The following is a 15,220-nucleotide window of genomic DNA, read 5'->3' as shown; positions in this document are numbered from 1 at the left end:
GAGGTCATGGTTAGCACTCTCGACAAACATATGACCTGCTTCATTAGCGAATTCAAATATGGATTGAATAGAGATGTCATTCATCACAGATACGATGTTTAGGAACACTCGCAGTAGTTACGAATAAAGCCCCAGGGGTACATTTTTTGCTTTACTTTTCTATGTTGAAGCTCCTTTTGAAGAAGATATATTTCTAACATGATGGTAATTTATACTTTTGTATAATAAACATGAACAGGTGGCTTGAATCTTTTCAAAAAATATCTAACTTGATGTTTTTCATAACAAATAAGCGGACCAAAAATATAGGCCGGTAACACTAATGAAAATATTTTATTTTCATTGTACACTACAAAGGTTTATAATATTGTAGATAAAAACTTTTAACCATATATTGTATGTTCTTTATTAGTTGACATGTCTATCGAAAGCAGACGGAACCAGTTACAAATAGTATTAAAAAAGTAGAATCAGTACTAAATATCACTTTGTTTTAGGGCTTGCGCAGACAGAGCGCGGTCAGGCGGTCTGCGTTCTTTGTACTGTATGGACTTCATACTGTATGGGTACACAGCCGGCGGTCAGACCGCGCCGGTCAATTGGAACGCTAGAGTTCTATGCCCGGAATTACAAAGAACGCCGTACCTCCCGTCATAGGAATTTGAGCAGTCACACAACATAGAGCGAAACCACACGGGGGAGTGAGTACGCAACAGCGGTGCTTTCTCACTTCCACTCGCAGTCGGAATATAGCGGTCTCGCATTATGCAGCGCCTGTGTCACAACGACGTTTGTATACAAATGGAACGCTTATTGTTGACCGCCACCTGTCTGCTGTCCCTGAACGTTAGCGGTCAACGGTCGGTTGAACGCAGAACTCCGACCGCTCTCTGTCTGCGCAAGCCCTTAATTAATTTTTACCACGAATCACTGAAAACTCGAAAGTAATTCGAAGGACATTATTGTACTAGGATTTTTTTCACATATTTAGTCTACTTGTGCGCCATTGTTGAAAGAATGTAAAGGAACAAAGAAACTCAATTTAAAAGATATTTTATGTTTTTAGGATTTTATTTTTTCTTAGTAAATTACAAGAAATTACTTCTTGGCCTTAACTTTAGGTGTCTTAGGTCCCTTGGGTGTCTTTGGGGCCTTGGTTGCCTTGTTTAAGTCATCAGCATTCTCAGCTGCTTCCTTAAGTTTCTTAGCGCGAATTCCCACCATCTCAGCATCAATGCGGGCCTAAAATGAAGATAACAATATTCAATTTCATAATACAGCAATAAATTCATTCCGATCATAAACAAACTCCTTTTGGTTTTAAATCCTTCAGTCTATTATAATGTAAAATGTTACAATATTCAGTGAGATATTAAGCGTTTCCCAGTCTTCTGATTCCTATAAATAGAAAATTGATGAATTCGATAATGGTTTTTCATTATAGAAATTGATGAATGAGATACTCACGAACGATTTAATTCTATTATTAATCATTTTCTACAATACAAATCTGCACCTGGTTTGGATCCTGACTTCCTCCGACAGATTACGGAAGTCATCAGTAGCTGCCGATGAGTTACATCTCCATACTTTCAAAGCGACAAATTAACATTCGAATTGATTACGGAAGTTATCGGTAGCTGCCGATGAGTTACATCTCCATACTTTCAAAGCGACAAATTGACAGTCAATGTAATTGTAAAATTATAATACAAAGAATTAACTAACCCTCTTGATGAAAGCGTAAGCTTCGAAGGACTTTTCCTTTTCAGAGATTTGACGAGCCTTCTGTGCGGGCAGTGGCTGTCTGATGGGCATGAGTGTTCCCTTGAGCTGCGTGGCAACCTTGCACTCTTCCTTGGTGGCTTCTCCCTTGCGCACCTTCTTCACGCCGCGTGGGAACAGAATCAGACGACTGCGGTACTCCTTGAGTCGCTGCACATTCACTTGTCTCGACTCCACTGATTTGTTTCGGCGGCGAGGGTCCACTGAGACTCCGACTGCCCTGGCAAATGCAGGGTACATATTGGCAGCCTGAAAGTTTTAGGGAACAGAGTAAGTGACTTTTTGCAATAAAGAAATTTGTCATTTGAGTGCCCGATGAGAGAGCCGGAGGGACCACAGTGCACTGCGAAACCACTGGATGGAGTAAAGGACCATCATACTGACAGCGTGTTCGATGGCGATCCGAGCCATAGGAGAGGAGATGAATGATATCATAGGCAAACAGGCTCCGCATAAAGTCGATAATGGTTTAATTTTATGCATTATAACAATGTAGTTGTAAAATTGGTGTATTGTTGTAGATCATGCAGAAAATTCATCCAATAGGTCATACATAATTTGTGACACATTGGAAACATATTGATGGCAAAATTCCATAGAATAACTCAAAAATTTGAAGTTTTGTATTAGAAAATTAGGTACATTACGATTATATCGGACACAGTCGGGTGAAAACGGGAAGCAGCGGGATGTAGCCCTCAATTAAACAAGAAAGCCTACAATAGGCGTGCTAGTAATCGGCAACCTTTTATGTGACTTTTACTAGTAGGGATTCTTACTATATTATTTGTTAGATTATTATCGACTTAGAGCAGTGATACCCAACCGCGGTTTCGCGAGTGGTGACGTTTCGCAAACATTTTTGACACCACTGTTAAAATTGAAGTAGATTTATGGTTTTCTGTCAGATATCGCGTTACATAATTATATCAGCAAGGTGCAGGAAGGGAACTTAAAAGGAAAAAAAGTATTGATAAGTAGGTATGTATCGAAAGGGCGGACGATAGAATTGGCCATGGATGCACTATTTTTCAAAATGTTTAATAACAATGAATAAGTAATGATTGAAAATTATAAAACATAATAAAATAGCTAAGAACTATATAAATGAATCAATAAAATGATTAAAGCAGTCAGCGTACACATTTCAAATGGCCAATAGCATAAACAATTCGAATGGTAGCAAGTTGTTATGAGTCAAAGACAAAGCAGCTCATTGTAATATTTTATAATGTTAACCTTTTGCAATCGTATCTAAATATCTACTAAAGAATAATAAGGTGTAGGTATACTGTACAACTTACAATAACTTTAGTCTGTCGAGTTTTAAAAATATGACTCAAATAATATGATTGCGAAAATGAAAAATCGAAAGTGAAAATTGTGAACATTAATTTAATAAGTGTAAAATTCATATTGTTTAATCGGTAGCATTTTAATACAGTACCCTCACAGTAATGCGCCACCCCAAAAACCAGACAAGTGTCCAATTGGAGAAAACGGCGGATTATAGTGCATAAATACAAAATATTGTAAAAATTAAGACAGATATTTCGTAAAAATAGTTTTTATTGAGAAATTTGACTACCTAGCAAATTACGGTTTTTTTATGATCAAAATCGATTATGTATTAAATTATACATGTTAATTATAAACTAAGTTTATTATGTATAGGTATTAAACAGTATCACGTAACACAACTATTTGTTGTTTGTTTTTTTCTGAATAATGTGTCATCTCGTAAATTATGCAACATGATGAATGTGTTGATGGTTGCATTATTTTCTTCTACCTATTAATTAATGGTAACGCGTCAGTCCCAACCAGTGCATCTTCTGATTTGACTGTATGAGCTGCAGTCGGCTTACAATTATTGCCTTCATACTCAGAATCCAAGCCTCTTGATGTATTTATAAGATCGCCTTCAGTCGAAAGCCTCGCATACCTACTCAGAACTTCCTCGTATCCATTATTCTAAAACATTTCGCTTTAGCTCTGAGTTTTCAGTCGCCCTATGAATCAATTCTTCTGATGAAACTAAGTCTTCCGGTTCCCAGTTTTCATCATCTTGATTCATGGAAGGCCATAGCTTTTTTCAGGATTAAATTATTGCTCATCCCGGTAGGTTGTTTCATGCCTCAGCTACGTTAAATATGACAGTGGACAGCTGATATAGACACGCGGCGGACTACTGAATTTTACATACGAATACAGGCGAATTATGGAGCTTGATTTTATAACTTTTTGTAATTTTGTAACAAGTAAAAAAACAGCGGATTATAGTATGTGAAACAATAATACAGAATGCTTTCCGTTTAAGGTATGTACAATGCATGCCATTGCAATAATTAATGCCGCTTTAATTGTTTATTTCATTGTTTTCAAAAGTTGCCTATTGTCGAAGTTAAAAGTTCCGTGAAAATGTTCATATTTCAATCACAGCATACCATATTAATGTGAAGGCAGCTTGCGTTGTACTCTTAAAGAATGAGGCGTGACATTTATTAGCGGTGCGCGAGGGCGGAGAACCAGTCAGTCGTGCCGGAACACGAAATAATGTCTTCTGAGGGATATGGGTTTGAGTACATACATAATATGAGGAACAGTTTCGAAGTCGACTACTCTTACCCAAAGTTATGTCATCATAAATAAACAAAATCAACATTAAACAATAGCGAAGGTGTGAATGATAATGGTACGGAAAAAGTTTTGAAGTGTATGGGATAGACTATGACAGAATAGACTAGTAGGTAATTAGACTGACAGGTTAGACTTGTGACAAGATTTTACGTAGTAAAAATATATTTCTTACCTTGATTTCGTCAAGAGTGAATCCTCTGCCAGCACGAACTTTCTTGTGATATTTAACAGAGGGGCATCTTACTACTGGTCTCAGAGGACCGGCCGCTGGACGAGGGAAAATCGCACGGGCTTTCTTAATTCTGTTCTGTTTCCTCCTTTGTTTACGGGCAGGCTGGTTGAACCAGGTCTTGACAAACCTTTGCCAATCCTTATGGAAATGCCCGTTAGGGATCATATTATTTCCTTTACCCATCTTGAATCTGAAATTTAAAGTCAGCTGTCAAAAAAATCAGCTACACATGTAGTTCATGGTGAAAAATAAACATTGGCTACTAAATAGTCTTCACATCGCGTGACAATTAGGTCGCTAACAACCGTGCAATTCATAAAATGTCAGATAATTGACGGATGATGAAGATAAAACACGAAAATTCCATTTTGAAAGAACACTACGAACCTTGTGTTCGTCCACCTACCGGAAAAGAACTTAAAAATCAACACGATTTTTTAATCATAGATATTTTACCATAAACAATACTCTATGAAAATAAATTCTATGAACTGGAAGGTAGGCATGTCTAAATAATGATAAAAAAATAGTCAATTTTGTCAGTGAAAAACACATGAATAATTAAATGTATACCTTACAAGTAAAATAATATATTATAGCGGATACAAATAATAATCGACAAAAGATTATTGTTATTAAAATCAAACGCTGACCTTTTGAAATTAAATGACTAATGAATGTTCCTGATTTTTTTTAAATAATTTTAAAACACGGAATAGAAAAGAACTACCTAGATAATAATCTAATATTGTTCAGTATACATATGGGGCTTTTAACTTCAATATAGTGCTAACACTTAAGTAATAACTATTTCAAATTCCATAGAGTTGACAAGAGTAAAATAATTCCGAAAATGGAGGACAGGGAAGTCAGCGTGAGCGATGATAAAAAAGAAGAAACAATTGAGGGGGACGTTGATACCAAACAGCCAAAGAAGCGGAACAAAAATAAGAAAAAAGCCGTCATGGAGAGCAACGGTGATCAGACAGATAGCGCAATTAGTGATCCAGTTGAATCCCTGAGTGGTAGCAGTGACATTCAGAATATATCTCTTAAAGACCTGAAAATGGCAATGGAAGCGTTAAATATGAAAACAGGAATGCTGGCGAAAGAGCCACACCAAGTGAAGTCATACAAATTTTGGTCAACCCAGCCCGTTCCGAAAATGGATGAGAAAATTGTCGTAAATGAGCCTATTGAGCCCGAAAAAAGTATATCGGAAATTAGGGCTGAACCTTATAGTTTACCCGAAGGATTTCAGTGGGATACGCTCAATTTGAACAATTCCTCAGTGCTGAAAGAGCTATATACACTTTTGAATGAAAATTACGTTGAAGACGACGACTGTATGTTTAGATTCGATTATCAACCTGCGTTTTTAAAGTGGGCTCTGCAGCCACCCGGATGGAGGCGAGATTGGCACTGCGGCGTGAGAGTTACCAAGTCGGGTCGCCTCGTAGGGTTTATATCGGCTATACCTGCAGTTCTTAGAATTCACGAACATGTACAAAAGGTGGTAGAAATTAATTTCTTATGTGTACATAAAAAGCTACGATCTAAACGAGTGGCACCAGTCTTGATCCGTGAGATAACGAGACGTGTAAATCTTACCGGTATTTTTCAAGGCGTTTACACCGCTGGAATTGTTCTTCCTAAGCCGATAGCCACTTGTCGCTATTGGCATCGCTCTCTTAACCCTAAGAAATTAATTCAAATCGAGTTTTCGAGCTTATCAAAGAACAGGACAATGCAGAGAACCATAAAATTATACAAATTACCGGATGCTCCTAAAACTCCAGGTTTTCGAAAAATGCTTTCGTCGGATTGCCCGGCAGTGGTGAAACTTTTAAATGATTATTTGACAAAGTTCGACTTGGCTCCTATCTTTTCGGAAGAAGAGTTTCAACATTGGTTTATACCCCAGCCGGCTATCATCGATAGTTTTGTCATTGCAGAGCCTGACGGTACTATAACTGACTTCATTAGCTATTACTCCCTGCCGTCGACTGTCATGAATCATCCCGTTCACAAAACATTAAAGGCGGCGTATTCTTTCTATAATGTTTCTACGAAAACTCCATGGGTGGACCTCATGACTGACGCTCTGATATCGGCTAAAAACGCCGGCTTCGATGTGCTCAACGCTCTTGACCTGATGGACAATAAGGAATTTTTAAGTACGCTCAAGTTTGGTATAGGAGACGGTGATTTGCAGTACTATTTGTATAATTGGAGGTGTCCTAACATGGTACCCGGAAAGATTGGTCTCGTCTTGCAGTAATGAATTTAGTGAATACGTTGTATCGCAATATTATGAATGATTGTACGCAGCAATCATTAATGTAATTAATTTTATAAATGATTTGTAACGTTCATAAAATATAATAAATTTCAAATTATTAGTACATACCTATATCACATTTTTTTGTTCTAGAGTTAAATTTTCTTTTTTCCGAGGCCTAGTCTTCGTGGTTTTGCGAGTTAATAATGTTGCCTTACGATACATATTGACGCTAGCTAAATATGCCTAGTCGATATTGGATTATAAATAATAAATACTAGATATAGAATTTTATTTCCATTATTTACTGAAAGAAAGTGCATCCGCAAACGATGCCAATTTAATAATTAAAGTACAAGGATACCAATCTTATCTACGCCCTGAATAATTAACGAATTTTCTAAAATATTTGTTGTTTAATTTGTTTATCGCACTGGAGTAATGATAATATGTAATTGAACATTCACCTTACTGTAAGTTGCATAAAAGTATTTTAAATTTTACCCCCATTTTTTATTTATTTGTTAAAATGTTTATATCGGAGACTTGCAATGATTAATGGCAGTGATGTTAGTTAACTCGTGCATACTTTTCCAGTTTATATTATGAACACTAAGTCATTTGTACAACCTTTTCTGTGTATTTTTTTGTAAACATTATTTATTATCTTAGTGTAAAAATGTTCATTTCAAACCTACATGTTAATTTTCACATTTTCTATCTTCTATTTATTTTTTACATTCATTTAATAATTAATATCTATCTACATTCTACATATACCAAAAATGCCTTGTCTGCGAATTATCAAAGAATTTGGCTTTGGCTGGTATTAGAAATAGAAAGGTTCAAAATATGATGAATCAATTTTAGTGAAAATATACTTTTCTAATTGTAACCCTTTTTACCAGTGCCAATGACAGATATTTTGTGTCCGTCAAATTCTTAACATGCACCGTAATAATAATTATGGTACATACATGTAAACTGCTATCATCCTTTGGACCAAACTATATTTTGTTCATTAGTCGTAATAAATAATATGACCAACAAAGGCTTCTCGAAACATTCTTTTACAACTTAGATTTTTGAGACAGTTTTGCCCTCTACCATCATAAAGGTATGTGAATGAAGAATTCAAAGGCATATTTTTTTTCATTTACCTAGATTATTTATAGTATCAATGATGAAAATACATGTATTAGAAGCTGTAGAAATGATGCAGAAATTTTTAAAAATACATTATATAAAAATAAAATTTTAAATCTAAAAATCACCATTTCTTTTTTATTTATTTGCTAGTTATTTTGTTATGATTTTCACAAATTTTATTATGTGCGCATGTACCTAATTCAGTGCTTATTTGCGTTTAAAGATTGAGAGAAAATTACAATAAAAAGGATTCTCTTTAAATAAATTTATTATAATCAGTGCATCAGCATAAAATTTAATTTTCTTCATGCCGGCTGAACTATTCAGATGCGCCTGTTATTACACTATTTGCATTGTACCTCTTGACCCATCGTGACCTAGTTGGCGGAGCTGGTTTCTGGCTGGTTTCTTCAAAACCACATGTTTTATTCAATGAATGTTACCATTGAACGAATAGCTGACAACCAGTCCTCAAAGAAGAATGCTAATATAATTTTTACTCTGCGGGGAGGTTCATATGTTAAAACTCACAGATTAACATGGTGATTCACTGCATGTGATACCATGCTGAATTGAATTATCTGCACTATTATCGTCATCATCATTTATAGCAGTGCTCCGCAACCGGTGTGCCGCGGTGCAACAGCCAAATTTGCGTACATGGGTGGTAATATATTTGAGCACCTGCATGGACTTGATAAAACAATGGAAGGTCAGAATGAAAATAATAATATATTGATGTGCTCTGATAAAGTAGAAGAATTCAAAAATAAACTCGAACTTTGGCAGAAGGAGTTAAGACAAGGATCTCTACAAATGTTCCAAAGGAACTACCAGAACACCATTGAAAACAAGCAATTAATTTTCCGTTTAAAAAACATTTAACTTTGCTGCAAATAAAAAAAAAATTTCATCAGTACTTTCATACAATCAATGCTACTGGATACAAAACCTTGCAACCGATGCTGAAAATTCTATAGAAGCGCTTTTCCTATAAATTCGGGAGGAATTTCTTGAATTGATAAACGACGGGACGCTAAAACCGAACTTCGCCGATGTTCGATTGACTATTTTCTGGATTTCGGTCAAAAAAAAATATCCTCGGATTTCCGACAAGGCTATCGCAGTTCAGCATTTTCGAGTCAAAAGGCGCTCTTTTACTACGCTAGTATTAATATTTTAAAACATGTGATTGTAGGATACAATTTATTATTATTGTGTCAATACTCGACAAATAATTATTCCTAACTAGACAACTAACCATAATTATATAATATAACCATACAAAAAATCGCTAAACATAAAATCAATACCATTAATTTTACCTCGAACACTATTTGAAAAATGCTATTTTAGAGTATCACACTGTCTTTACTCTTTAACCTTAGCGATAGGTAGGGGGGCCCGCTAAAGATCTTGGCCTGGGGTTCCCGTTCAGAATGTGGGGTCCATGTTTTGGTGTATAAATTGTTTTACTTGTGGTGTGCTGTGGAATTCTGGGAAGACCTTTGGTGTGCCATGGGTGGGAAAAGGTTGCGGAGCACTGATTTATAGCATTACAGCCCATGGCACTAACAATAATTGCGAATTCGTCTGTGGCGACTAAATCAACTGCCGCCCAATGCGCAATTTAATCATGATTTCTTAAATCTCAATTTTTGTTATCGAATTTATTTACATTATTTTCATGCAGGGAAAATATTCATTGGAATGGTTTTTGTCGAATGTCAGCATAGACAAGTCATGGTTTTGTAATTATTGTATTCTTACAATTGCAATTAAACATATGAAAAAAATTATTACAGGCTCCAGTGGGTCTATTCTATGCTTATCGACCGCTAAAGTGAAAAATATTATCAAACTTAGGGTAGGTTTGTATCAAAGTGGGCCTATTCTATGCTTATCGACCGCTAAAGTGATAAAGTGAAAAATATTATCAAACTTAGGGTAGGTTTGTATCAAAGTGGGTCTATTCTATGCTTATCGACCGCTAAAGTGATAAAGTGAAAAATATTATCAAACTTAGGGTAGGTTTGTATCAAAGTGGGTCTATTCTATGCTTATCGACCGCTAAAGTGATAAAGTGAAAAATATTATCAAACTTAGGGTAGGTTTGTATCAAAATATTAGCACTTATTGTAACAATTACACGAAGCCGGTTTTTATTGTTGCAATAAGTGCTATATTTTAACAGCACCTATCTTGCTGCTGTTAAAATATCGCACTTATTGCAACAATAAAAACCGGCTTCGTGTAATTGTTACAATAAGTGCTAATATTTTGATACAAACCTACCCTAAGTTTGATACTATTTATCAATTTAGTGTTCGATAAGTATAGAATAGACCCACAGGCACAGAAAAGTGGTATGGGAGTCAATTTTGAAAAAATATCTAGAATTTATTGTTTTTTTTACGGCCGTGGGAGTATACATCATTGGTCGAGAACGGCTGATAAAAGACTCATTTTTTCAGTCTGGTACATTAAGTTTCAAAAGTTAAAATTTGGAAAGATCCTGACGCCGTGTAGAAATCAAGGTAAGTACCAGGGAATACAAAAATAATGGAAAGTGGGTTGCCTTCTCTGTGAGACTATTAGAAGATTTAAATCTTGCGTGTGGATAAACTTAAGGTTATTTTCGTTCTTTGATTCAAAAGTATTTCGTCGCACCTATAGTTGAAAATTATTTGCCGTTTCACTGAAGTACCATCTTAAATACATGGGTTAACCCATTAAATGCTGGGAGGTGTAGCATAGCTGTGAATTTCTATGAATAAATAAACCTTTATAAACATATCTTTTTTTGGAAATACGGACGACTCCCGATTATGCGGGCCATGGCCCTCACAAAGGGGGGCTGACAAGGCTCTAGCCTGGGGGCCTGGGCTCAGGAAGGGCCCGGCGTGGCGAGTCGACCGGATAAGTGATATAAACGTAATAGTAAAAAAGTCAGTATTTATCTTCAATAATATTATTATTTATAATTATGTGGTTATACGATACAATTTTTAATTGTATATCGATACTCAACAACTCCGTAATTCAAATAGATGTATTGAAATATACAAAAAAATCATTAAATATATCTACACACATTAATTTTACCGCATACACCATTTGGAAAACACTACTTTATCTTTAGCGATAGGAAGGGGGCCCGCCAAATATCCTAGCCTGGGGGCCCGCTTCAAGATGTGGGGGCCATGATCCGGGCTAGTGGTGGAAAGAGGCGGCACGAATTTTCCAAGCTATAGTTTTTTTCTTTTTAAAATACAACATATTATACAGTCCTAAAACGCAATTTATTTTAACATGTTTAATACTCATTATTTCTTAAGAATTTGTGAAACTGTGTTTATGGTTTAATTGCAGGAATCTTTTAATGATTTTCTAATCAATTCAAATTTTCCTAAGAGCTATTAATTATATCGTTATATTCCAATTTGTCAATGTACCTACTCTAATAAAGTGTTAACAGAAGTCATTGCCGTGTTGTGACTAATGCGATTGATAATTTCTTCCTCACGCTAGCCTCATTCTCTTTCTCTTTTAGTTGAATGAGATTGGAATTAATATCCGCGTCACTCGTTATTTGAAAACCTGAATCATATTCTAACCACTCAATATTTTCAAAGCCATGATAAATTTGCCATTAGCTTCTACATTTGGTAGAATTTATCTCCACGATCGAACGAGTTTTATTGGCTTTATTTTGTACCAAGTTTGAGTTACTCCATGTATCGCATCCATATTGTGATTTTTTTCTAGAATTTAATCAAATCGTCATTTTTGTTACAAAGGCTTTTAAGAAGGCCATTACAGTAATGTCGTTCCATTAATGATATAAACCTTTGATCCATGCGTTGAGTTAAAGATGTAATATTAGGTGGTAGTTTGCAACCATAAGGCTGGCGTCCATTTTCAATACGCTTCCATTTGGATGAGAAGGAACATTACCTAATAACACCACTGCTTTCTGTGGCAACCCCTTACTTTTCAAAAAATCTCACTTTTGGAATCCATTTAGTTTTGAACCAATTTTCAAAGATCCTATCCATCCATGCTCCTTTCTGGTTATAATAATAGTCAACAGGAAGATTTTTTATTTCTAAATTAAATTCATACACGGATATATACGGACTGTATATCAAAAGACTTTTGAATGATAAATAATTTTCATTAGGATTGTTATTGAATATTATTATTTTTAATTGACGATCAATAAATTCCTAAAGCTAAGGATCGACCTATGCAATTATATATTTTACAATAAACATAATGGTTATTTTTTCTACAATGTGATTGGTAATTTATACATGAATTTCGTCGTTTCCGTATTGATTGGTAAAAATAATATTAAAAACCGAACAAAATACGCATGGCTGTCATCATTATTTTTAATTATATACTTATTTATATTATTATACCTACACTTACTTATTTATATATTTTGTAAAAAAAATATTTTTTAATTACTTATATGAAATAAAACATTTGCGTGCCACACAAAATCATCTTGCGTACCATAGGTTCACCATCACTGGTATACACTCTCATTACTATGGCTGGCCTTGCACGCATGGAATTGTAGTGCAGGTAAACGCGCATGTGGCATACATCAGGTTAAATAATATGTTAGTTTCAATACTTATGTCATCATCTTATGACAACATCGAAACGCACGAGTGGTTTTCACATTTCTTGGGAGCGGTTCACTGCCAATCACGCGTTTGTGCGGAGTGGAGGGCGTGCGCGGGGTGCCAATATCGCACTTACTCGTGATATTAGTATGAAACTTCCATACCAGGGATGGTGAACCTAGGACTCGCGGGTCAGACACTGACCCACGCAGGCTTTTTAAATGACCCACGCGTTGATTTTTATAAACTTCCTTTTTATATCATAAAAGAGAGAACAGACAATTAAAAACATAAAGTATATAAGTATATATAATATCGAATTTATAAAAAAATATTTCCATGTAGACTAGAGGTGAGTTGGAAATACTGTCACCAGTTTGTGTACTCAAGTTTCGGATGAAACTACCCATACTCAGTATGTATGGCCCAATAAACTTATTCCAAAAAACTTGTGATGATATCATCGCGAGTCGCTGGCTAGTTGGTAAACTTTCAATACTATTGACATTAAATGTGCGCGAGCGAGGTAGCACTCAAATACAACTTTATTTTAATTTATTAGTCTATGCATGCAAATGACATCATCTTATGTGTGAACAAATAGGTCATAAATTTTCTGTAGCAGCATATTATTCCCTCGGAAATGTGGTGAGGTGACGCAGTTTACAATAAAAAAAAATCATTGTTATTCATTTTTGTTAACAAGAATATTGTAACCTAACAGAAAAATAACTCATAAATTTAAAATGTGTTTAAAATTTTATAATTAATGGGACTTTTCGAGAAGCGGAGCTCAGCGTATTTTTAGCGATTCTATTGAAGAATTCATACACAGTCAGAGTTCCCTGAGACGATACGTATTTCAAATACTAATATGGAGTTGGTTTTGGTTTCACTTGAGTACGAAACTTTTGACGCATACGCACGCCAAACAGTCTATATATTATTCCAAATACTAGTAAGTATTTTGGAACAAGTTTCCATACTAAGTATTTTTTTATACTGGTAGTAAGTATACTTAGTCTTCAAAATCGACCAGTTTTCCCATCTCTAATGTAGACATTGGCTAGCTAATTTTCTATCGTATCACTGCACCTGTGTCTGAGGTACATGGTCGTAAAACGTTGTGCTTTGTCCTTTTGTCGCGAAGCGTGTATGACTCATGAGTTAGTCATAAACTTGACGCGCATACATATTCGTTGCATCGTAGAACGGGGAGATATACCAGTGCTGAACTAAATGGCAGACTTGTACACGTCTGTCTAGAAGTGTTTAATAATTCAACATTATAATTATTTTTTATTATTGAAGTTTCTCGTCTGCATATGTATGTATATCATGTACGTTAATAAGAAATTTCTTCTCAAATTATTGTGTTCTAAATATAAATATTTTTAGTTGTAGTCCTGTATTATGTTGGCGGTTTAAAAAAAAATAAAAACAAACGATACAAGTTCCAGACCACACCAAACAAAATGGTTTGATAAATATGGTGTGAGAAGAATAAAACGACTGCGTGTAATTTGCCATGTAAACAATTTTATCAAAATTCAGGACCGGATTTGTCGGACATTCTTAAATAAATCAATTGGTAGCCAAGTGGATAGTAACCAAGTTTAGTAAAGTGACTTTAATGATAAATTTGCATTTATTTATTTTATTCAACACACCTATTTTAAGCAATCGGTAAATAAAGTTTGGTACTTAAATAATACATTATTCCTATATCGACAAATACTATTATTTATGTTTTTTAGTATTCGAAGGGGTACAAATAAATTTTCACAAATAAAAAAAGTCACCTGCGGCGCTATTTTGTTTTATGAATATATTATGAAATATGTGACTTGGTGACCCACGAGCTAGTACTAAAAATAAAAATAAACAAAATTTGACCCACTTCTCAAAAAGGTTCGCCATCCCTGTTCTATACGTTAGTATTCCGTCGGCAATGGTCGCAGTGACTTGTTTGTTCGTTGGCACTGAAATCTCATACGAACTTGTGGATTTTTTGTTGTACATATTTTATGATTATCGCTTATCAGTTAGTTATAAACGCGTTATTTTCATTTTCCCGCTTTCCAACACATTTAGTTTTATAAAAATCATAAAATATTTGACTAAAAGCATAACCAAACAACCTAGAAGTTTTGGGGTTATTCCGCCTGGGGTAGGGTTGTCAAAACACTTTTTAATAGTATTATTTTTTAATGTCAATAAATAAAATAAATTGTCTATTATTTATTAGTGGAACGCCAAAATAAAATTTGTGTAAAAAGTACTACAATATAAAAATACAGATAAGCATAATTGTATTGGTATTTATTTTGTCATTAGATGCAAGAGGCTTCATTAAATCAGTTACAAAGATACTTTTTGTTATATTTCTTTCAAAATAACAAAAATAAGCATAAAAAACAATAGTTTCATACATTATATTATTCCTACCTAATTAATATGCACGTTAATTTGTTAGAACATAATCATAATATC

At 34.8% G+C, this 15,220-nt stretch overlaps 2 protein-coding genes across 2 annotated transcripts; one reads left to right on the top strand and one right to left on the bottom strand.

Moving 5' to 3' along the window:
- Nucleotides 1–1,052: 1,052 nt before the first annotated feature.
- Nucleotides 1,053–5,071, bottom strand: RpL13 (ribosomal protein L13). The gene is made up of 4 exons (XM_085946331.1): nucleotides 5,045–5,071; nucleotides 4,598–4,847; nucleotides 1,729–2,034; nucleotides 1,053–1,242 (listed from the first exon to the last, which is right to left on the bottom strand). The coding sequence occupies exons 2-4, from the start codon at nucleotides 4,838–4,840 to the stop codon at nucleotides 1,099–1,101; spliced, it is 693 nt and encodes a 230-aa protein (XP_085802457.1). The 5' UTR covers nucleotides 4,841–4,847; nucleotides 5,045–5,071; the 3' UTR covers nucleotides 1,053–1,098.
- A 402-nt stretch (nucleotides 5,072–5,473) lies between these two features.
- Nucleotides 5,474–8,211, top strand: Nmt (N-myristoyl transferase). Its single transcript, XM_085946330.1, has one exon. It carries the CDS (start codon nucleotides 5,511–5,513, stop codon nucleotides 6,936–6,938), a length of 1,428 nt encoding a protein of 475 aa, XP_085802456.1. The 5' UTR covers nucleotides 5,474–5,510; the 3' UTR covers nucleotides 6,939–8,211.
- Nucleotides 8,212–15,220: the final 7,009 nt, after the last annotated feature.

This window comes from Rhyacophila brunnea, unplaced genomic scaffold (genome assembly GCF_057557595.1).
Source record: "Rhyacophila brunnea isolate RB1 unplaced genomic scaffold, BYU_Rbru_1.0 scaffold_2, whole genome shotgun sequence".
Lineage (NCBI taxonomy): Eukaryota > Metazoa > Arthropoda > Insecta > Trichoptera > Rhyacophilidae > Rhyacophila > Rhyacophila brunnea.
This window is presented reverse-complemented; position numbering and strand designations above follow the sequence as displayed.

What these genes read in the sequence shown, in the direction of transcription:
- RpL13 (XM_085946331.1), bottom strand. Translation starts at nt 4,840, where the DNA reads ATGGGTAAAGGAAATAATATGATCCCTAACGGGCATTTCCATAAGGAT. An exon ending in TCACTCTTGACGAAATCAAG is followed by an intron (nt 2,035 to 4,597) that starts GTAAGAAATATA and finishes TAAAACTTTCAG; the next exon opens with GCTGCCAATATGTACCCTGC. An exon ending in CTTACGCTTTCATCAAGAGG is followed by an intron (nt 1,243 to 1,728) that starts GTTAGTTAATTC and finishes TCTTCATTTTAG; the next exon opens with GCCCGCATTGATGCTGAGAT.
- Nmt (XM_085946330.1), top strand. Translation starts at nt 5,511, where the DNA reads ATGGAGGACAGGGAAGTCAGCGTGAGCGATGATAAAAAAGAAGAAACA.